Genomic DNA, 24366 nt, shown 5'->3' on the forward strand with positions numbered 1-24366 from the left:
CTTGCAGTCAGAAACAGGTGAATTGATCATGGGGAACAAGGACATGGCAGACCAATTGAATAACTAGTTTGGTTCTGTCTTCACTAAGGAAGACATAAATAATCTGCCGGAAATAGCAGGGGACCGGGGGTCAATTGAGAAGGAGGAACTGAATGAAATCCAGGTTAGTCGGGAAGTGGTGTGAGGTAAATTGAATGGATTAAAGGCCGATAAATCCCCAGGGCCAGATATCATATCATATCATATCATATATATACAGCCGGAAACAGGCCTTTTCGGCCCTCCAAGTCCGTGCCGCCCAGCGATCCCCGTACATTAACACTATCCTACACCCACTAGGGACAATTTTTTTTTTTACATTTACCCAGCCAATTAACCTACATACCTGTACGTCTTTGGAGTGTGGGAGGAAACCGAAGATCTCGGAGAAAACCCACGCAGGTCAGGGGGAGAACGTACAAACTCCTTACAGTGCAGCACCCGCAGTCAGGATCGAACCTGAGTCTCCGGCGCTGCATTCGCTGTAAAGCAGCAACTCTACCGCTGCGATAGGCTGCATCCCAGAGTTCTTAAGGAGGTAGCCCCAGAAATAGTGGATGCATTAGTGATAATTTTTCAAAACTCTGGATTCTGGAGTAGTTCCTGAGGATTGGAGGGTAGCTAATGTAACCCCACTTTTCAAAAAGGGAGGGAGAGAGAAAACGGGGAATTATAGACCAGTTAGTCTAACATCGGTAGTGGGGAAAATGCTAGATTCAGTTATTAAAGATGGGATAGCAGCACATTTGGAAAGTGGTGAAATCATTGGACAAAGTCAGCATGGATTTATGAAAATTAAATCATGTCTGACGAATCTTATAGAATTTTTCGAGGATGTAACTAGTAGAGTGGATAAGGGAGAACCAGTGGATGTGTCATATCTGAACTTCCAGAAGGCTTTCGACAAGGTCCCACATAAGAGATTAGTATGCAAACTTAAAGCACACAGTATTGTGGGTTCAGTATTGATGTGGATAGAGAACTGGCTGGCAGACAGGAAGCAAAGAGTAGGAATAAACGGGTCCTTTTCGGAATGACAGGCAGTGACTAGTGGGGTACCGCAAGGCTCAGTGCTGGGACCCCAGCTATTTACAATATATATTAATGATTTGGATGAGGGAATTGAATGCAACATCTCCAAGTTTGCGGATGACACGAAGCTGGAGGGCAGTGTTAGCTGTGAGGAGGATGCTAGGAGGCTGCAACGTGACTTGGATAGGTTAGGTGAGTGGGCAAAGGCATGGCAGATGCAGTATAATGTGGATAAATGTGAGGTTATCCACTTTGGTGGCAAAAACAGGAAAGCAGACTATTACCTGAATGGTGGCCGATTAGGAGAAGGGGAGATGCAACGAGACCTGGGTGTCGTGGTACACCAATAATTGAAGGTAGGCATGCAGGTGCAGCAGGCAGTGAAGAAAGCGAATGGTATGTTGGCATTCATAGCGAGGGGATTTGAGTATAGGAGCAGGGAGGTTCTGCTGCAGTTGTACAGGGCATTGGTGAGACCACACCTGGAGTATTGCGTACAGTTTTGGCCATAGAGGGAGTACAGAGAAGGTTCACCAGATTGATTCCTGGGATGGCAGGACTTTCATATGAAGAAAGACTGGATAGACTCGGTTTGTACTCGCTGGAATTTAGAAGATTGAGGGGGGATCTTATAGAAACTTACAAAATTCTTAAGGGGTTGGACAGGCTGGATGCAGGAAGATTGTTCCCGATGTTGGGGAAGTCCAGAACAAGGGGTCACAGTTTAAGGATAAGGGGGAAGTCTTTTAGGACCAAGATGAGAAAGTTTTTTTTCACACAGAGAGTGGTGAATCTGTGGAATTCTCTGCCACAGAAGGTAGTTGAGGCCAGTTCATTGGCTATATTTAAGAGGGAGTTAGATGTGGCCCTTGTGGCTAAAGGGATCAGGGGGTATGGAGAGAAGGCAGGTACGGGATACTGAGTTGGATGATCAGCCATGATCATATTGAATGGCGGTGCAGACTCGAAGGGCCGAATGGCCTACTCCTGCACCTATTTCCTATGTTCAGCGGGTAGTCCATAGATCTCAGAGGACCATCGGAACACAGCTACTGGCCTTGGAGGGCATCTACAACACACGATGCCTCAGAAAAGCCACCTGCATCCACAAAGACTCCTCACACCCCTGCAACAGTCTGTTCGAACTTCTACCGTCGGGCAGACGATACAAGGCCTTCTACGCCCGCACCTCCAGACTCAGGAACAGCTTCATCCCCAGGGCCATAGCTGCTATGAACCGGTCCTGCTGAGCCAGATGGTCACATCGCACAGTGAACCAGCACAGACTTACTTGCACTTTATTCTGTTTTAAAACTGTTCTAATTTGTTTCATTGGGTTCTTTAAATTAATACTGACTAGCTAATTAATTGATTGCATCGTATGGGAGGCGCATTCCCAATCTCGTTGTACCCCTGTACAATGACAATAAAGATATATTATATTGTATTGTATTGTAATTAGGAAGATAACGCTGGACAATTGAACGTCTCCTGTACGTAACCAGCAGACGTTCGGAAGACACGAAGGGACATCAGGCTCCAGCACCATCAGCAGAAAATTGATACACTACACTTCCCCGCGGTTTCGTTCCAGACAGCAATGTCATTGTTTTTATAAGTTGACGGTTCCACCAGGCATGAAAACAGTAGGTGAACGAAGCCTGCTTATGCACGTAACGATTTGGACACAGAGAACAAAGTAGGCACAGTATGTCTCCTTTGCTTTAAAATATGCCGAGTTAAGAATTGTGGAACACGTGTTTTTTTATCTTGTCTTGGGCATCGTAGAAACAAATGAATATCGCTCTGATATATATTCTTTTTTACTGATTGCCAACGTCATCTTACGTACGTAACTCTCAGGACACGATGAGTTACATACATGAGGATAGTGTAAGAAAATAACTGCAGATGCTGGTACAAATCGAAGGTATTTATTCACAAAATGCTGGAGTAACTCAGCAGGTCAGGCAGCATCTGAGGAGAGAAGGAATGGGCGGCGTTTCGGGTCGAGACCCCACCTCAGACTGATGTCAGGCGGTGGGACAAACGTCGCCCATTCCTTCTCTCCCGAGATGCTGCCTGACCTATTGTGTTAACAATACAATACAATACAATACAATATATCTTTATTGTCGTTGTACAGGGGTACAACGAGATTGAGAATGCGCCTCCCATACAATGCAATAATTTAATTAGCGAGTCAGTATTAATTACTAATTTAAACAACCCAACGAAACAAATTAGAACAGTTTTAAAACAGAATAAAGTGCAAGTAGATCTGTGCCAGTTCACTGTGCGATGTGACCATCCGGCTCAGCAGGACCGGTTCATAGCAGCTATGGCCCTGGGAATGAAGCTGTTCCTGAGTCTGGAGGTGCGGGCGTAGAAGGCCTTGTATCGTCTGCCCGATGGAAGGAGTTCGAACGGACTGTTGCAGGGGTGTGAAGAGTCTTTTGTGGATGCTGGTGGCTTTTCTGAGGCATCGTGTGTTGTAGATGCCCTCCAAGGCTGGTAACTGTGTCCCGATGGTCCTCTGAGCTCTATATAATAATAATAATATTCATTTATTGTCATTGCAACGAGTACAACGAAATTAAAAAACAGCCAATCCTGACGGTGCGTACAAACATATATGCAATAAATGCAAAAACAAATAAATACATAAATACAATTAAATTAAGTACAAGATTTTTTAACGGTGTTGCCTAGTGCACAGGTAGTGTTCAGTTCTCGTATGGCCCTGGGGTAAAAACTGTTCTTAAGTCTGTTTGTTCGGGATTTGATTGACCTGAAACGTCGACCAGAGGGCAGATGAACAAACAGACGGTGGCCGGGGTGGGATGGATCTTTTATTATTTTGCCTGCTCTACTGAGGCAGCGCAGGCTGAACAGGTGCTCCAGGGAGGGCAGTGAGCAGCCGATGATTTTCTGGGCCGTCGTGATGACCCTCTGAAGGGCCTTCCTGTCCTTTTCTGAGCAGCTGGCATACCATGTGGTTATACAGTATGCCAGCACACTCTCGATGGAGCAGCGATAGAAGGACAACATGAGCTTCTCCTGCAGGTTGGTTTTCCTGAGGATCCCATCCTTTACTCCCTCTACACACACGACTGGGCCCCCACCCATCCCACCAACACCATCATCAAGTTCGCGGATGACACGACTGTGGTTGGACTTATCTCAGAAGGAGATGAGACAGCCTATAGGGATGAAATCCAAAGGCTGGCAGCATGGTGTTCAGTGAACAATCTGGTCCTGAACTCCTCCAAAACAAAGGAACTTATAATTGACTTTAGAAAAACCAGTGGAGATTACGACCCACTCTACATCAATGGGGTCTGCGTGGAAAGGGTACCAGCTTTCAGGTTCCTGGGTACGCACATCGCAGAGGATCTCACCTGGTCTACCAACACCATCACCACAGTAAAGAAGGCACAGCAGAAGAGCTTTCCTCTCTGCCTCCGTGCAGCTGAGGTACCACACAGGGATGCCATGTGTTAGGATGCTCTCTATGGTGCAGCGGTAGAATGTCGTCAACAGAAGATGATACAACGATAATATACGATGGAACATGTAAAAAGCGAAGGCATTTCGGGGAAGTACAAATTGAAACTAAATCTAAAACCTACGCATTTGGGATAAACGAGATGGCTTCCCGGCATTTTTGTTTGTGTTGTAGAGTTTGTTTCATTAAATAGATGGCATTTAGTAGTTAATTGTCTTTGTCCTTCTTTCACACACATTACAGAGCACAATATTATACATGCAACATGTACACAGTGTACATGTCTTATAGTACATGCGGAATCACAATTTTGTCAATGCGTGTTGTCATGGAAATTGGTCTTCTTTTTAGATTTAGAGATACAGCGCGGAAACAGGCCCTTCGGCCCACCGAGTCCGCGCCGCCCAGCGATCCCCGCTCATTAACATTATCCTACACACACTAGGGACAATTTTTACATTAACCCAGTCAATTAACCTACATACCTGCACGTCTTTGGAGTGTGGCAGGAAACCGAAGATCTCGGAGAAAACCCACGCAGGTCACGGGGAGAACGTACAAACTCCATACAGACGGCGCCCGTAGTCGGGATCGAACCTGAGTCTCAGGCGCTGCATTCGCTGTAAGGCAGCAACTCTACCGCTGCGCCACCGTGCCATATTTGCTACGACTTTGATTTACCATGTCTCTGGAAGGAAGTGGTATTATTCCATGATATATGGCTCAATAGACAATAGGTGCAGGAGTAGGCCATTCGGCCCTTTGAGCCAGCACCGCCATTCAATGTGATCATGGCTGATCATTCTCAATCAGTACCCCGTTCCTGCCTTCTCCCCGTACCCCCTGACTCCGCTATCCTTAAGAGCTCTATCTAGCTCTCTCTTGAATGCATTCAGAGAACTGGCCTCCACTGCCTTCTGAGGCAGAGAATTCCACAGATTCACAACTCTCTGACTGAAAACGTTTTTCCTCATCTCCATTCTAAATGGCCTACCCCTTATTCTTAAACTGTGGCCGCTGGTTCTGGACTCCCCCAACATTGGGAGCATGTTTCCTGCCTCTAATGTGTCCAACCCCTTAATAATCTTATATGTTTCAATAAGATCCCCTCTCATCCTTCTAAATTCCAGTGTATACAAGCCTAGTCGCTCCAGTCTTTTAACATATGACAGTCCCGCCATTCTGGGAATTAACCTAGTAAACCTACGCTGCACGCCCTCAATAGCAAGAATACCCTTCCTCAAATTTGGAGACCAAAACTGCACACAGTACTCCAGGTGCGGTCTCACTAGGGCCCTGTACAACTGCAGAAGGACCTCTTTGCTCCTATACTCAACACCTCTTGTTATGAAGGCCAACATTCCATTGGCTTTCTTCACTGCCTGCTGTACCTGCATGCTTCCTTTCAGTGACTGATGCACTAGGACACCCAGATCTCGTTGTACGTCCCCTTTTCCTAACTTGGCACCATTCAGATAATAATCTGCCTTCCTATTCTTACCACCAAAGTGGATAACCTCACACTTATCCACATTAAACTGCATCTGCCATGCATCCGCCCACTCACATAACCTGTCCAAGTCACCCTGCAACCTCACAGTTCACACTGCCACCCAGCTTTGTATCATCTGCAAATTTGCTAATGGTACTTTTAATCCCTTCATCCAAGTTATTAATGTGTTAATGCACCTGCAGTTCCTTCTTACACATGATTACAGAGGAGGGGGGGGGGGGTGGGGGGGAGAATGGACGGCGTACTAGCCCGCTCCCCTGGCATACTTACCGGGTAGAGGGGAGGGGGTTGCAGGGTGGGTGGGGGAGAACCTCTCCCCTCCCGATGCCCACCACCTCCACGCTGAAGGTCATCTGGGCCCGGCCGCGGCCTCCCATCCTCAACCGCCCCTGCGGCCCACAGAACAGCACGTTAATGACGGGCCGAGTGGCCACACGTGCCCTCCCCCGGGGGACCGCACGCCCACCTGATGCCTCCCCCCCCCACCTTCTCCCCGTATCTGCTCCTCACCCCCCCCTCTCCCCACATCCCCCCTCCTTCTCCTCTTCCTCCTCCCTATATCCTCCCCTTGCCCTCCACTCTCTGTTCCCCACATTCCTTACAATGCCGAGGACTATATTCTGCACTCTATATCTTTCCCTTCACTCTCTACCCCTCCTCTTCCCCCTCCTCCGGTCCCTTTCCCCCTTCTCCATCATTTCTCCATCATTTCCCCCTCCTTTATCTCCTTCTCTCCCCCCTTCCTCTGTATCTTCCCCTACAGTACCATATCCCCCCTCCTGTATCTTCCCCTACAGTACCATATCCTCCCCTCCCCCTCCTCTGTATCTTCACTACTGTATCATATCCTCACCTCCCCTCCTCTGTATTTTCTCCCACTGTACCATATCCTCCCCCCTCCTCTGTATCTTCCCCTACTGTACCATATCCTCCCCCTCTGTATCTTTCTCTACTGTACCATATCCTCTCCCTCCCCCTCCTCTGTATCTTCCCCTACTGGACCATATCCTCCGCCTCCTCTGTATCTTCCCCAACTGTACCATATCTTCCCTTCCTCGAGACCCTCTCCACTCCGCTCCTCCCTCTCCCCTCCTTTCCCCATGACAGCTCCCCCCCTCTCCCCCCCTCTCCCCCCCTCTCCCCCCCTCTCCCCCCCTCTCCTCCCCTCTCCCCCCCTCTCCCCCCCACCTCAGATCACGGGTCACTCAGCCAATAGAGGCGGGGCTGGGGCGGGCAGCGGCCGCTGATTGGAATGAGTGAGGCTCGTGGGCGGGACTGGGAGCTGAGTGACGGGTTAATTGGCCAATAAAGATGGAGGTGGATCGGGTCCGCGGCAGCTGATTGGGCGGAGTGATGCGAAGTGGCCGGATTGGCGGCTGAGTGACGGTTATATTGGCCAATGGGGAAGGATCTGGGGCGGGTCCACGGCCGCTGATTGGATGAGGCGTGATTTGTGGGCCGGACTGTACTGCGAGTGACGGGTTACTTGGCCAACGATGGAGGTGGGGCGATTTATTCACAAAATGCTGGAGTAACTCAGCAGGTCAGGCAGCATCTCCGGAGAGAAGGAATGGGTGACGTTTCGGGTCGAGACCCTTCTTCAGAGGTGGGGCGGTTCCGCGGCCGCTGATCGAACGGAGCGTGGCAGGTGGGCGGGACAATGACGCGAGTGACGGGTCACTCAGCCAATAGAGATGGGGCTAGGGCGGGTCATCGGCCGCTGATTGGAATGAGTGAGGCTCGTGGGCGGGACTGGTCCGCGAGTGACGGGTCACTCAGCCAATGGGGAAGGATGCGGGGCCGCGGCCGCTGAATGGACGGAGTGATGCGAGGTGTCCGGGATTGGCGGCTGAGCGACGAGTGACTCGGTCAATGGAGAAGGATCTGAATGCCCGTTGAATGTGACAGGTAGGCGGGATATTGACCCGAGTGACGAGTTACTCAGCCAATAGAGGTGGAGCAGGGGGCGGGTCCGCGGCCGCTGAATCGACGGTGACCGTTACCGGTGGGCGGGACAATGACCCGAGTGACGGGTTTCTTGGCCAATGGGGAAGGACCCATGGGTGTGTCCGCGGTCGCTGGTTAGACGTGATGCGAGGTGGGTGGGATTTGCGGCTGAGTGACGGGTTAATTGGCCAATAGCGATGTAGCTGGGGCGGGTCCGCGGCCGCTGACGGGGCGTGCCCGGTGGGCGGGACATTGTCCCGAGTGACGGGTCATTCAGCCAATAGGGGAGGAACCGGGGCGGGTCCGATGCTGGTGGGCGGGACTGCTCCGCGAGTGATAGGAAGATTCGCCAATAGGAAAGGATCTGGGGCGAATCCGCAGCCGTTGATTGGACGACGAGTGACCGGTGGGCGGGATATTGACTCGAGTGACGAGTCACTTGGCCAATAGTGAAGGATCTATGGCGGGTCCGCGGCCGCTGAATGGACGGGTCACTCAGCCAATGGGGAAGGGAGTGACCGCGAGGGGCGGGCTTTCTGACGGGGCCACGGCCGCTGATTGGGCGGAGTTCGACCGGTGGGCTGGACTTTGACCCGAGTGACGGGGCACTGGACCAATGGGGAGGGAGAGACGACAAGCAACACCACCTCACCCATCAAGGAATGACAACTGAATGTAACGGTAAATATTTTTATTACTGTCAACATTGTTACAAGTTACTAGTATTAGTATTATTATTACTATTATTAGTAGTATTATTATTAGTATTATTATTAGTAGTAGTATTATTGTTACTATTATTAGTATTATTATTATTAGTATTATTACTGTTATTACTATTATTAGTATTATTATTATTAGTATTATTATTATTACTATTATTAGTAGTATTATTATTGCTATTATTACTATTATTATTAGTATTATTGTTACTATTATTAGTATTATTATTATTAGTATTATTACTGTTATTACTATTATTAGTATTATTATTAGCATTATTATTATTACTATTATTAGTAGTATTATTCTTGCTATTATTACTATTATTATTAGTATTATTGTTCTTATTATTATTATTAGTAGTATTATTATTACTATTATTACTATTGTTATTAGTATTATTATTACTAATCCAAAAAAAAACCCAACTAATACATATTTGCAGCTAAACTGAAAGTTTTTTGTATTCTCAGCTTCTCCATTCCCCAGCTTCTCTCGTGCTTATAGATCGAAGTGATGGAGCCGGGTCTCCAGGTGCTAAAACCAATGGCAATGGATTGCAACCGGATACTTTGTCTTACAGTCTCTTTAAGCACGACTGTCCGTTTTGGAGTGGGGCGGTGGAAGATGGCAGGTTTCCTCTTTGGATATTCAAGGGTGATGGAGCTGTCATCTACCGGCCTTGGAAGCGGAGCGCTCTCGACGCTGCTCTCCCCGACAGTTGTTGTGTCTGTGTCGGGCATAGTCCCTGCCAGTTGCTCCTCGCTGTCGCCTTGCTTACCAGGCTGCAGTATTGCCTCGGCAGAATGTTCTTTCCCTTCTCTCATCCACCTCAGTTCTGCAACAGGATAGTGGACACCAAATGACAGAGAGCCTTTGTCAGGCTGACCCTCTGCCATTGCCTTAGATGGTCCTGCCACCTCCTGAGGCAGTTTTACCTCGTCTCCACCAGCAGCGATTCCCCCACTCTCCAAATCGCGGATTACTGCTGCTGGAGTGGTGTTGTGCTGGCCGTTACTTGCACCCGGTTTGTCTTCCTCGTTGTCATCGTGTGCGGTTCCTTCACCTTCACAGCGGTCACCTGGTCCGCAGTCCTGAGGATTTCTGAATCCGTTCATTATGTAATTGAACCACGAGGAAAACATCTTCAGTGACACTCAGAGGAGACGGAGCTGTGTCTGAGTGAAGGATCTTCAGCGGTTGCTGCTATTTATTGGTTGGGGAACAATTCCATTGTGATGAAGTTCCACGTCGACAATGGTCACCGTGGTGAAAACCGCAGATCAAAAGCAGTGCAACAACTGCTATCCTTTCGGTGGGTCAATGGTCACAATGAGCAGATGATGCGAAACCATAGAGACTGAACTCAAAAGGAAAGATCGGGTTACTGAAGTTATAATGAACATCACAAAGTGTTTCAAAAGCAACCAAAGGAACAGCAAGTTTGAAATAAACGCTGAATATTTGGAACTGCTGCTTATTTGATGTGTTCTTTTTTTAAAAGAATCAGATTTGCAACAGCTGCAGTTTGTTTGGGAACTGAGATCTTGCGATAATCCATTGATCTGTACGTTAAAAGTCTGTGTCGACAATGGTGCTGCTGGACATAAATAATCCCACCTCACGCGTTTTCCCTTATTAAATTCCATTGGTTATCATTTCAGTGTTAAACTGAAAATGCTGCAAACATTCATCAGGTGAGGCAGCGCTAGTGGAGAGAGAAGCAAAGCTTTGTTCAAAAACCCTCCATCAAGTGTAGAAAAGAGACAATATCAAATGTTTCAAGCCGTAGAGAAGATCGAAGTAATGGATGGCACATGGGGGAATATCTCTGATAGGGCAAGACCAGCGTCACCATGTGGATCAGTTGCAGATGAGATCTGGTCAGTGTTTAACGTGACTATAGGGAGAAAACACCAATGGTACAAAGGCTGTGAGATGAGGGCAGTAAGAGACTGACAATAAAAAGGGACATGTAAAATCACAAATGCAGGGCATTTACTACCAGGTAACGGATCTGTCCATTTGCCATTATTGCTGAAAATCTTTTGCATCCATTTAAAAACAGTTGCCCGAGAGTCACCTTTATCTAAGATTTCAATAGCAATTCCTTTAGAAATAGACTGTGAAGGTTCCTGAAGTAGAAGAGGCTCGTCTGATTGTAAAGTGGTCAGAGTAATGCCAACCTTGCTGCAGTGTTCACTAATGTAGTCTGTCATCTTTCAGTCGTTCGGTGTAGTGACGAGCCGCTAGTACTGGAGCTCTGTCTGCCTACGGGAGTCCGCCTGCAACTGTTCCAGCTGCTACGGTCAGGGAAACGCCTCCGCTGTCACGCTGTGAAAACAGAGAGGATGAGACGGAGTTTCTTCCCACAGGCCATCAGGACTGTTAACTCTCATATCACCAGGGACTCATTTAATTTACTGTATTAATTTATTTTTGTGTTAAAAAATAAATAAATTCTATTCTGTTTTGTAGTTTTAGCACAATCCACAGGCATTGCCACTTTCATTTCACTGCACATCTTGTATGTGTATAAAAATATGATACTGGAGAGATTTTTTCATTGTTTTAGATTTTGAGATACAGCGCGGAAACTGGCCCTTCGGCCCACCGTATCCTCGCCGCCCAGCGATCCCCGCACACTAACACTATCCTACACACACTAGGGACAATTTTTACATTTACCCAGTCAATTAACCTACAAACCTGTACGTCTTTGGAGTGTGGGAGGAAACCGAAGATCTCGGAGAAAACCCACGCAGATTACGGGGAGAACGTACAAACTCCGTACAGACGGCGCCCGTAGTCGGAATCGAACCTGAGTCTCCGGCGCTGCATTCGCTGTAAGGCGGCAACTCTACCGCTGCGCCACCGTGCCGTTTGAAAAAGTTATTTTTATTTGTATGCAAAAGTGTATTCTGTTTACATGAGGGGAAAGTTTTACTTGTGTGTGGTACTTCATATAGGCATGTAATACATAATATAAACTTATGGTTCCAGGCTTTCTTCAACTGTTGTAAAATTCAAATTTGTATTTGATGTTTACCCATAATTGGACACGAAAATGTGACATTTTTTACACATCATAATTTATGTGAAAATATATACCTATCGTAATGGCCTACATTTGTCTAGACCAAATATTTTTTAGGACGTTTGATATGCCTTTCCAAACCCGACTTTGCTTGGAGAAAGTAGTTGCACATATTCATGTGGGAGAGCAAAAAATATCATGCTCATGTACGTCTGAAGAAGGGTCTCAACCCAAAACATCACCCATTCCTTCTCTCCTGAGATGCTGCCCTGACCTGCTGAGTTACTCCAGCATTTTGTGAATAAATACCTTCGATTTGTACCAGCAAACGCAGTTATTTTCTTACACTATGCTCAAGTACGTAACTCACCATGTCCTGAGAGTTACGTACGTAAGATGCCGTTGGCAATCAGAGAAACATAGAAACATAGAAAATAGGTGCAGGAGTAGGCCATTCGGCCCTTCGAGCCTGCACCGCCATTCAATATGATCATGGCTGATCATCCAACTCAGTATCCCGTACCTGCCTTCTCTCCATACCCCCTCATCCCTTTAGCCACAAGGGCCACATCTAACTCCCTCTTAAATATAGCCAATGAACTGGCCTCAACTACCTTCTGTGGCAGAGAATTCCACAGATTCACCACTCTCTGTGTGAAAAAATACTTTCTCATCTCGGTCCTAAAAGACTTCCCCCTTATCCTTAAACAGTGACCCCTTGTTCTGGACTTCCCCAACATTGGGAACAATCTTCCCGCATCTCCTCCGAAATGTGAGTGCCCAGAATCTTGAAGCATTTACGCAGCCCATCGGTCACAATCCTGTCGGCGTATTGAAAGGTAAGATTTTGTTTGTATTTTACATGTATTTTGGGGGATACGCTAGGATGAATTTTGATGTTTCGTTCGACATGTAGCCCCACATATTGATTTTGGTGTTGTACATACCTAACGTGATTCTAGATCGCTTGTCGGGTGTTTGCACTCATCCACTTTAATTCGTAAAATAAGTAGTGTAACAATTAAGTAATATTTGTACGTGAGGTATCGGGTATATGACCAAAGTCACATGAAATTCTTGTTTAAATGTATTTGTCAGTAGATCTTGGCGTCACGGTGGCGCGGCGGTAGAGTTGCTGCCTTACAGCGAATGCAGCGCCGGAGACTCAGGTTCGATCCTGACTACGGGCGCCGTCTGTACGGAGTTTGTACGCTCTCCCCGTGACCTGCGTGGGTTTTCTCCGAGATCTTCGGTTTCCTCCCACACTCCAAAGACGTACAGGTATGTAGGTTAATTGACTGGGTAAATGTAAAAATTGTCCCTAGTGTGTGTAGGATAGTGTTAATGTGCGGGAATCACTGGACGGCGCGGACTCGGTGGGCCGAAGGGCCTGTTTCCGCGCTGTATCTCTAATTCTAAAAATCTAAATCTAAAAAAATCTAAATCTGGCTATCATCGGCAGGGCTTCGGCACGCTTAGTTACTGCCGCGGCAATGTTTGCGCCAGGTTATACATTGGGCAAACAATGCAACAGCGGTAAATAAGCGTGCCGATGCCCTGTTTTACCCTCGTGGCCAATCTATACCTCTATGTGATGTAGCAGGTAGTTCAATATGACCAGGAATACAATCCAAAGACAAGCAATAGTAAGTTCTTGCCACTCCTGCACTGTAATATTAAGAAGGTTTATCAGTAGACAACTCAATTTTATATTACATAAATTCATTCTTCCATATTATGAATTGAATTTTACACACACCATTGCATGCCACATTTTGGTGTCCTCGTTACGTACGTGATTATTGCCATCTTACCATCTTACATACGTTAACACTTGTGTGGTAAATTTTACATTACTTGAAAAGACTACTTGCGGTTGTGGAACTATCTTCTTTCTTTTTGATAGAGTCAGACAGTTGTCAAACTTGTAAATAAATGTGTTTGCATTGGTTTTCGCAACAAATAATTTAGGGGTATCTATGTCACTTTTCCATGTCCCAGTATCAATAGACAATAGGTGCAGGAGGAGGCCATTCGGCCCTTTGAGCCAGCACCGCCATTCAATGTGATCATGGCTGATCATTCTTAATCAGTACCCCGTTCCTGCCTTCTCCCCATACCCCCTGACTCTGCTATCCTTAAGAGCTCTATCTAGCTCTCTCTTGAATGCATTCAGAGAATTGGCCTCCACTGCCTTCTGAGGCAGAGAATTCCACAGATTCACAACTCTCTGACTGGAAAGGTTTTTCCGCATCTCCGTTCTAAATGGCCGATCCCTTATTCTTAAACTGTGGGCCCTGGTTCTGGACTCCCCCAACATTGGGAACATGTTTCCTGCCTCTAACGTGTCCAACCCCTTAATAATCTTATATGTTTCGATAAGATCCCCTCTCATCCTTCTAAATTCCAGTGTATACAAGCCCAGTTGCTCCAGTCTTTCAACGTACGACAGTCCCGCCATTCCGAGAATTAACCTAGTAAACCTACGCTGCACGCCCTCAATAGCAAGAATATCCTTCCTCAAATTTGGAGACCAAAACTGCACACAGTACTCCAGGTGCGGTCTCACTAGGGCCCTGTACAACTGCAGAAGGACCTCTTTGCTCCTATACTCAACTCCTCTTGTTATGAAGGCCAACATTCCATTGGCTTTCTTCACTGCCTGCTGTACCTGCATGCTTCCTTTCAGTGACTGATGCACTAGGACACCCAGATCTCATTGTACGTCCCCTTTTCCTAACTTGACATCATTCAGATAATACTCTGCCTTCCTATTGTTACCACCAATGTGGATAACCTCACACTTATCCACATTAAACTGCATCGGCCATGCATCCACCCACTCACACAACCTGTCCAAGTCACCCTGCAACCTCATAGCATCTTCCTCACAGTTCACACTGCCACCCAGCTTTGTATCATCTGCAAATTTGCTAATAATACTTTTAATCCCTTCATCCAAGTCATATCATATCATAATTATATACATATGTATGTGACCAATAAACTTGACTTGACTTGACTTGGTTGCTGGGGCAGGGAGGCTCGAAGGGCCGAATGGCCTACTCTTGCACCTATTTTCTATGTTTCTATGTTTCCAAACGCAGGCTGATCGCCGTCGGAACGGCGTGATCCTGCTCGTGTCCGTCGCGGTGCGGGGGCGGCGGGCGCGAGGCGGGACCGCGGCGAGGGTGGGGCAGGGCAGGACCGCGGCGACGGCAGACAAACTCACTGCTTGTTGACGGAGGCCAGGTGCGTGGACGTCACCACGTGGCAGTGCCTCTTCACGGGGGGCTCCTCCTCGTCCGACGAGCTGTCCAGTGTCAGGTCGATCACCTCGGCCGCGGGACCGCCGTGCTGCGAGCAACACTTCCGCCGCGAGAAGGGCTCCGCGACCGCCGTGCCGCCTGCAGGAACGGAGCACGGCAAGCCCACGTCACCCAGCGAAGCAACGCAATGCGATATAAACCCTCTACCCCCACCTAACCCCCTCACCTCCGCCCTCTCCCCCCACCCACCTCAGCCCCCCTGGTTGCTCCCAGGATGCCGCCAAAATGCAGTCCCGCGCAAATACTTTTGTTTTCGCATCAAATATCATTTTTTCCGCTAGACTGCCAGAAAAATTATGGTTATATTCTTAAAGACAATTAATATGCACGTCTAAATAAGCATCAATTAAAATCAGATAAGATTCATATACTCAAAAAAACACGCGGCAAAAACTTACCCGGGCTTTATTATCTGAATGGTGGCCGATTAGGAAAAGGGGAGATGCAACGAGACCTGGGTGTCGTGGTACACCAGTCATTGAAAGTAGGCATGCAGGTGCAGCAGGCAGTGAAGAAAGCGAATGGTATGTTGGCATTCATAGCGAGGGGATTTGAGAATAGGGGCAGGGAGGTTCTGCTGCAGTTGTACAGGGCATTGGTGAGACCACACCTGTAGTATTGCATACAGTTTTGGTCTCCTAATCTGAGGAAAGACCTTCTTGCCATAGAGGGAGTACAGAGAAGGTTCACCAGATTGATTCCTGGGATGGCAGGACTTTCATATGAAGAAAGACTGGATAGACTCGGCTTGTACTCGCTGGAATTTAGAAGATTGAGGGGGGATCTTATAGAAACTTACTTAATTCTTAGGGGGTTGGACAGACTAGATGCAGGAAGATTGTTCCCGATGTTGGGGAAGTCCAGAACAAGGGGGTCACAGTTTAAGGATAAGGGGGAAGTCTTTTAGGACCGAGATGTGAACGTTTTTTTTCACACAGAGTGGTGAATCTGTGGAATTCTCTGCCACAGAAGGTAGTTGAGGCCAGTTCGTTGGCTATATTTAAGAGGGAGTTAGATGTGGCCCTTGTGGCTAAAGGGATCAGGGGGTATGGAGAGAAGGCAGGTACGGGATACTGAGTTGGATGATCAGCCATGATCATATCGAATGGCGGTGCGTACAGGCTCGAAGGGCCGAATGGCCTCCTCCTGCACCTATGTTTCTATGTTTCTATGTAGCGACGGCTGTCGGCTTTCAAAATGGACGCCGATTGACATCAGTGGACATCAGTGGCCCGCCTAAAGGTCACAGCGGGGTCAGGCAGATGTGCTGGGACAACAGACCCACACCTGGCTGTCTGTCAGCGACACGTGCAGAGCCCTCTCGCCGTTGGCAAGTCCCTGCACCCACTGCGGGGTGGGCGGGACTGGTTCCCCGAGTGATAGGAGGTTCCGCCAATAGAGAAGGATCTGAGGCGGGTCCGCGTCCGCTGATTAGGCGGAGTGAAGCCAGGTGGGCGGGATTTGTAGATGAGTGACGGGTCACTCGGCCAAGGAGGAAGGATCCCGTGTTGGTCCGTGGCCGCTGATTGGGAGAAATAAGGCCCGCTTGGCGGGACTGTACTGGGAGTGACGGGTAACTCGGCCAATAGGGATGGAGCTGGGGGCGGGTCCGCGGCGGCTGAATGGACGGTGACCGTTACCGGTGGGCGGGACAATGACCCGAGTGACAATGTCCCGGCATTTTGTGAATAAATCGATCTCCAGCATTTTGTGAATAAATCGATTATATCCTTCCTTTGTCCCGCCCCCCCGACATCAGTCTGAAGAAGGGTCTCGACCCGAAACGTCACCCATTCCTTCTCTCCCGAGATGCTGCCTGACCTGCTGAGTTACTCCAGCATTTTGTGAATAAAAGGAAATGTCCCGGGGCGGGTCCGCGGCTGCTGATTAGACGGAGTAATGCGAGGTGGGCGGGATTGGTGGCTGAGTGACGGTTTACTTGGCCAATAGCGATGGAGCTGGGGCGGGTCCGCGGTCGCTGACTGAACGGGTCGTGACGGCTGGGCGGGACATTGACTCGAGTGACAGGTCATTCAGCCAATAGGGGAGGATCCGTGGCGGATCCGCGGCCGGAGGGCAGAACTGCTCCGCGAGTGATAGGAAGCTTCGCCAATAGGAAAGGATCTAGGGCGGGTCTGCGGCCGCTGATTGGACGGGTCACTCAACTAATGAAGAAGGGAGTGATCGCGAGGGGCCGGGATTTCTGGCGGAAGCGCGGCCGCTGAATTGGCGGAGTGATGCCGGTGGGCGGGATTAGTATCTGAGTGACGGGATAGTCGGCCAATAGGGAAGGACCTGGGGCGGGTCCGCGGCCGATGATTGGGCGGAGTGCGGCCGGTGGGCAGGACTTTGACCCGACTGACGGGTCACTGGACCAATGGGGAGGGAGAGACGACACGCAACACCCCCCACCACTTTCACATCAAGGAATGACAACTGAATGTAACGGTAAATACTTTTATTACTGTCAACAATGCAAGTTACTGGGATTAGTATTATTATTACTATTATTACTATTATTATTACTATTATTATTAGTATTATCACTATTATTATTAGTATTATTAGTCAATAGTCAATTTATAGTCAATAGTCAAATTTATTTGTCACATACATATAAATGTGCAGTGAAATGAAAAATTACCCGCAGTTCAACAATAAGACCAATAAAAATAAGCAATAAAAATATGCAATAACACACACAAAACACCAAACAAAAGAAACATCCATCACAGTGAGTCTCCTCCCGTCCCTCCTCACTGTGATGGAAGGCCAGAATGTCTTTTCTCTTCCCCTGCCGTCTTCTCCCGCGGTCAGGCTGTAGGAGTTGCCACGTTGGGGCGGTCGGGGCTCGCGACATTGAAGCCCCCGCCGGACGGTGAAAGTTCCACGGCCTATTCCAGGCCGTGCCGGACGGTGAAAGGTCCGCGGCGGGCCGACCCAAGCCCCGCGATTCGGGGCGGGCGAAGACGCTGTCGCTGCTGCTGCCGGAGCTCCCGATGTCGGCCCCCACCCAGGGGCCTGCGGGCTTCCTAAGTCCAGGCGGCCCACGCCGGAGCCTCCGGAGACGAGTCGCAGCCGCTTCCGCATCATCCGAAGGCCGCCAGCTCCAGGTGCATGGCCGGTGGTAGGCCGCAGCGGGAACGGAGACATGACACAGAAAACAAAGGTCGGGTCTCCGTTCGTGAGAGACACTTTTACAGTTCCCACCCCCCCCCCACATAACACACATCCGCAAACACTACATCGTATTTAAACTACAATTAAGACAAAAACAACAAAAAGCACAAAAGACAAACGGACTGCAGGCAAGCCGCAGCTCCAAGGGCAGCGCTGGCTCCTCCTTACTATTATTATTAGTATTATTATTACTATTATTATTAGTATTATTATTACTATTGTTACTATTTTTATTAGTATTATTATTACTATTATTACTATTATTATTAGTATTATTATTACTATTGTTACTATTATTATTAGTGTTATTATTACTATTATTAGTAGTGTTATTATTACTATTATTACTATTATTAGTAGTATTATTATTACTATTATTACTATTATTAGTTGTATTATTATTACTATTATCATTACTATTATTATTAGTATTATTACTATTATTACTATTATTAGCAGTATTATTGTTACTATTATTACTATTATTAGTTGTATTATTATTACTATTATTACTATTATTAGTCATATTATTATTATTACTATTATTACTGTTATTAGTAGTATTATTATTATTATTATTACTATTATTAGTAGTATTATTATTACTATTCAAAAAAAAAGCAAACAACTAATACATATTTGCAGCTATACTGAAAGTTGTTTGTATTCTCAGCTTCTCCATGCCCCAGCTTCTCTCGTGCTTATAGATCGAAGTGATGGAGCCGGGTCTCCAGGTGCTGAAACCAATGGCAATCGATTGCAACCGGATACTTTGTCTTACAGTTTCTTTGTGCACGGCTGTCTGTTTTGGAGTGGGGCGGTGGAAGATGGCAGGTTTCCTCTTTGGGTATTCAAGGGTGATGGAGCTGTCATCTACCGGCCTTGGAAGCGGAGCGCTCTCGACACTGCTCTCCCCGACAGTTGTTGTGTCTGTGTCGGGCATAGTCCCTTCCAGTTGCTCCACGCTGTCGCCTTGCTTACCAGGCTGCAGTATTGCCTCGGCAGAATGTTCTTTTCCTTCTCTCATCTGCCTCAGTTCTGCAACAGGATAGTGGACACCAAATGACAGAGAGCCTTTCTCAGGCTGACCCTCTGCCATTGCCTTAGATGGTCCTGCCACCTCCTGAGGCAGTTTTACCTCGTCTCCACCAGCAGCGATTCCTCCACTCTCCAAATCGTTGGTTACTGCTGCTGGAGTGGTGTTGTGCTGGCCGTTACTTGCACCCGGTTTGTCTTCCTCGTTGTCATCGTGTGCGGTTCCTTCACCTTCACAGCGGTCACCTAGTCCGCAGTCCTGAGGATTTCTGAACCCATTCATGATATAATTGAACCACGAGGAAAACATCTTCAGTGACACTCAGAGGAGACGGAGCTGTGTCTGAGTGAAGGATCTTCAGCGGTTGCTGTTATTTATTGGTTGGGGAACAATTCCATTGTGATGAAGTTCCACGTCGACAATGGTCACCGTGGTGAAAACCTCAGAACAAAAGCAGTGCAACAACTGCCATCCTTTCGGTGGTCAATGGTCACAATGAGCAGATGATGCAAAACCATAGAGACTGAACTCAAAAGAAAAGATCGGTTTACTGAAGTTATAATGAACATCACAAAGTGTTTCAAAAGCAACCAAAGAAACAGCAAGTTTGAAATAAACGATGAATATTTGGAACTGCTGCTTATTTCTTTTTAAAAAAAGAATCGATTTACAACAGCTGCAGTTTTTAGGGGAAAAACCCGCCCCTCCCGCTCACTCCCTTCCCATTGGTCTAGCGACCCGTCACTCGAGTCAAAGTCCCGCCCACACGCCTCAGAGTGAACAATCAACGGCCGCGGTACCGCCCCAGCTCCTCCCTTCTCCATTGGCCGACTGATCTGTCACGCAGGTCAATGTCCCGCCCTCCGATCAGGCGCCGTCCATTCAGCGGCCGCGACCCGGTATAGCTCCATCTCTATTGGTCGAGTGACCCGTCACTCAGCTACCAATCCCACCCACCTGGCATCACTCCGTCTAATCAGCGGCCGCGGACACGTCCAAGTTCCTTCCCTATTGGCTGAGTAACCCGTCCCTCGCAGAGTAGTCCCGCCCAGTCCTCCCAATTAGCGGCCACGGACCCGCCCCCAGATCCTTCCCCATTGGCCAAGTAACCCGTTACTCGCGTACCAGTCCCGCCCACCGGCCTCAGTGGGTGCAGGGACTTGCCAGACTGCCAGAGGGCGCTGCGCGTGTCGCTGACAGACAGCCAGGTGTGGGTCTGTTGTCCCAGAACATCTGCCTGACCCCGCTGTGACCTTTTGGCGGGCCACTGATGTCCACTGATGTCAATCGGCGTCCATTTTGAAAGCCGCTACATAGAAACATAGGTGCAGGATTAGGCCATTCGGCCCTTCGAGCCTGTACGCACCGCCATTCAATATGATCATGGCTGATCATCCAACTCAGTATCCCGTACCTGCCTTCTCTCCATACTCCCTGATCCCTTTAGCCACAAGGGCCACATCTAACTCCCTCTTAAATATAGCCAATGAACTTGCCTCAACTACCTTCTGTGGCAGAGAATTCCACAGATTCACCACTTTCTCATCTCGGTCCTAAAAGACTTCCCCCTTATCCTTAAACTGTGACCCCTTGTTCTGAACTTCCCCAACATCGGCAACAATCTTCATGCATCTAGCCTGTCCAACTCCTTAAGAATTTTGTAAGTTTCTATAAGATCCCCCCTCAATCTTCTAAATTCCAGCGAGTACAAGCCGAGTCTATCCAGTTTTTCTTCACATGAAAGTCCTGCCATCCCAGGGATCAATCTGGTGAACCTTCTCTGTACTCCCTCCATGGCAAGAATGTCTTTCCTCAGATTACTTTCAATGACTGGTGTACCACGACACCCAGGTCTCGTTGCATCTCCCCTTTTCCTAATCGGCCACCATTCAGATGATAAAGCCCGGGAAGTTTTTGGCGCGTGTTTTTTTGAGTATATGAATCTTATCTGATTTTAATTGATGCTTATTGTGCATATTAATTGTCTTTAAGAATATAACCATAATTTTTCTGGCAGTCTAGCAGAAAAAATGATATTTGATGCGAAAACAAAACTGAATTTGCGAGGGACAGCATTTTGGCGGCATCCTGGGAGCTGCCCCCAGTAACCAAGTCAAGTCAAGTCAAGTCAAGTTTATTTGTCACATACATATATGTATATAAATATGATATGATATGACTTGGATGAAGGAATTAATAGTACCATTAGCAAATTTGCAGATGACACAAAGCAGATGACACAAAGGCAGTTTGAGCTGTGAGGAAGATGCTATGAGGTTGCAGGGTGACTTGGACAGGTTGTGTGAGTGGGCGGATGCATGGCAGATGCAGTTTAATGTGGATAAGTGTGAGGTTATCCACTTTGGTGGTAAGCATAGGAAGGCAGAGTATTACCTGAATGGTGTCAAGTTAGGAAAAAGGGACGTGCAACGAGATCTGGGTGTCCTAGTGCATCAGTCACTGAAAGGAAGCATGCAGGTACAGCAGGCAGTGAAGTATAGGAGCAAAGAGGTCCTTCTGCAGTTGTACAGAGCCCTAGTGAGACCGCACCTGGAGTACTGTGTGCAGTTTTGGTTTCCAAATTTGAGGAAGGATATTCTTGCTAGGTTGAAGCGTAGGTTTACCAGGTTAATTCCCGCAATGGCGGGACTGTCATATGTTGAAAGACTGGAGCAACCGGGCTTGTATACACTGGGATTTAGAAGGATGAGAGGGGATCTTATTGAAACATATAAGATTATTAAGGGGTTGGACACGTTAGAGGCAGGAAACATGTTCCCAATGTTGGGGGAGTCCAGAACCAGCGGCCACAGTTTAAGAATAAGGGGTCGGCCATTTAGAACGGAGATGAGGAAAAATGTTTTCAGTCAGAGAGTTGTGAACCTGTGGAATTCTCTGCCTCAGAAGGCAGTTGAGGCCAGTTCCCTGAATGCATTCAAGAGAGAGCTAGATAGAGCTCTTAAGGATATGGGGGTATGGGGAGAAGGCAGGAACGGGGTACTGATTGAGAATGATCAGCCATGATCACATTGAATGATGGTGCTGGCTCGAGGGGCCGAATGGCCTCCTCCTGCACCTATTGTCTATTATCTGTTGATACTGGGACATGGAAACGTGACATAGACACCCAAAAATTAATTGTTGCACAAACCAATGCAAACACATTTATTTACAAGTTTGACTACCGTCTGACTCTATCAAAAAGAAAGAAGATAGTTCCACAACCACAAGTAGTCTTTTCAGGTAATTTACTATTTACCACACAAGTATTAATGTATGTAACATGGTGTCTCAATGGCATTTGATTGCAAAGGTAGAACTTCTTTTTTCTAATTCATTAAAGTGTAGTTATACATCCTATCCATGGCGGTCCACAATCAAATTGGACAGTAAATGTCTAACCTAATTATGGCTGTGTAATACTAGATTGATTAGAGGACACCATTACGTACATTATCTATGCAAGGAAAGATTAAGTTTAGTTCCATTTCTGCATGCAGTACATCAAATAACCATTTAATATTCACTTTAGAGCAATGTTCTCCTCTCAACTGTTGGCTTTTTAAATAGTAATACTTTCCAGTTTTAGGATAACAGTTTGTTTGATGGCAATATCACGTACGTAACGAGAACACCAAAATGTGGCGTACAATGGTGTGTGTAAAATTCAATTCATAATATGGAAGAATGAATATACGTAATATAAAATGGAGTTGTCTACTGATTAACCTTCTTAATATTACAGTGCAGGAGTGGCAAGAACTTATTATTGTTTGTCTTTGGATTGTATTACTGGTCATATTGAACTACCTGCTACATCACATAGAGGTATAGATTGGCCACGAGGGTAAAACAGGGCATCGGCACGCTTATTTACCGCTGTTGTATTGTTTACCCATTGTATAACCTGGTGCAAACATTGCCGCGGCAGTAACTAAGCGTGCCGAAGCCCTGCCGATGATAGCCAGTTTTAGATTTAGATTTTTAGATTTAGAGATACAGAGCGGAAACAGGCCCTTCGGCCCACCGGGTCCGCGCCGCCCAGCGATCCCCGCACATTAACACTATCCTACACACACTAGGGATAATTTCTACATTCACCCAGCCAATTAACCTACAAACCTGCACGTCTTTGGAGTGTGGGAGGAAACCGAAGATCTCGGAGAAAACCCACGCAGGTCACGGGGAGAACGTGCAAACTCCGTACAGACGGCGCCGGTAGTCAGGATCGAACCTGAGTCTCCGGCGCTGCATTCGCTGTGAGGCAGCAACTCTACCGCTGCGCCACCGTGCCGCCCTAGATCCCTAGATCGACTGACAAATACATTTAAATAAGAATTGAATGTGACTTTGGTCATATACCCGATACCTCACGTACAAATATTACTTAATTGTTACATTACTTATTTTGTAACACCATAAATACATGTAAAATAGAAACGAAATCTTACCTTTCAATACGCCGACAGGATTGTGTCCGATGGGCTGCCTAAATGCTTCAAGTTTCTGGGCACTTGACATTTCGGAGGTCCTAACATGGTCCAATAACACAATAGAAAGGAAGGACATTAGCTTGGAGGATGTGGAATTGATATGGATAGAGCTATGAAACACTAAGGGGCAGAAAACGCTAGTGGGAGTTGTGTACAGGCCACCTAGTAGAGTTGGGGATGGCATCAAACAGGAAATTAGAAATGCGTGCAACAAAGGTAAAACAGTTATAATGGGTGACTTCAATCTACATATAGAGTGGGTGAATCAAATTGAGGAAGAGGATTTCTTGGAATGTATACGGGATAGTTTTCTAAGTCAACATGTAGAGGAACCAACGAGAGAGCAGGCTATTCTAGACTGGGTAGTGAGTAATGAGGAAGGGTTAGTTAGCAGTCTTGATGTGCGTGGCCCCTTGGGCAAGAGTGACCATAATATGGTTGAGTTCTTCATTAGGATGGAGAGTGACTTAGTTAATTCATAAACAACGGTTCTGAACTTAAGGAAAGGTAACTTTGAGGGCATGAGACG

At 47.2% G+C, this 24366-nt stretch overlaps 1 protein-coding gene across 1 annotated transcript; it reads right to left on the reverse strand.

The window, feature by feature from the left end:
• Positions 1 to 9096: 9096 nt before the first annotated feature.
• On the reverse strand, positions 9097 to 16491 carry LOC144612289 (uncharacterized). Its single transcript, XM_078431858.1, has 3 exons — positions 15527 to 16491; positions 15032 to 15206; positions 9097 to 11096 (listed from the first exon to the last, which is right to left on the reverse strand). Exon 3 carries the CDS (start codon positions 9905 to 9907, stop codon positions 9191 to 9193), a length of 717 nt encoding a protein of 238 aa, XP_078287984.1. The 5' UTR covers positions 9908 to 11096; positions 15032 to 15206; positions 15527 to 16491; the 3' UTR covers positions 9097 to 9190.
• Positions 16492 to 24366: the final 7875 nt, after the last annotated feature.

Source organism: Rhinoraja longicauda, chromosome 44 (genome assembly GCF_053455715.1).
Source record: "Rhinoraja longicauda isolate Sanriku21f chromosome 44, sRhiLon1.1, whole genome shotgun sequence".
NCBI classification, from domain to species: Eukaryota; Metazoa; Chordata; class Chondrichthyes; order Rajiformes; family Arhynchobatidae; genus Rhinoraja; species Rhinoraja longicauda.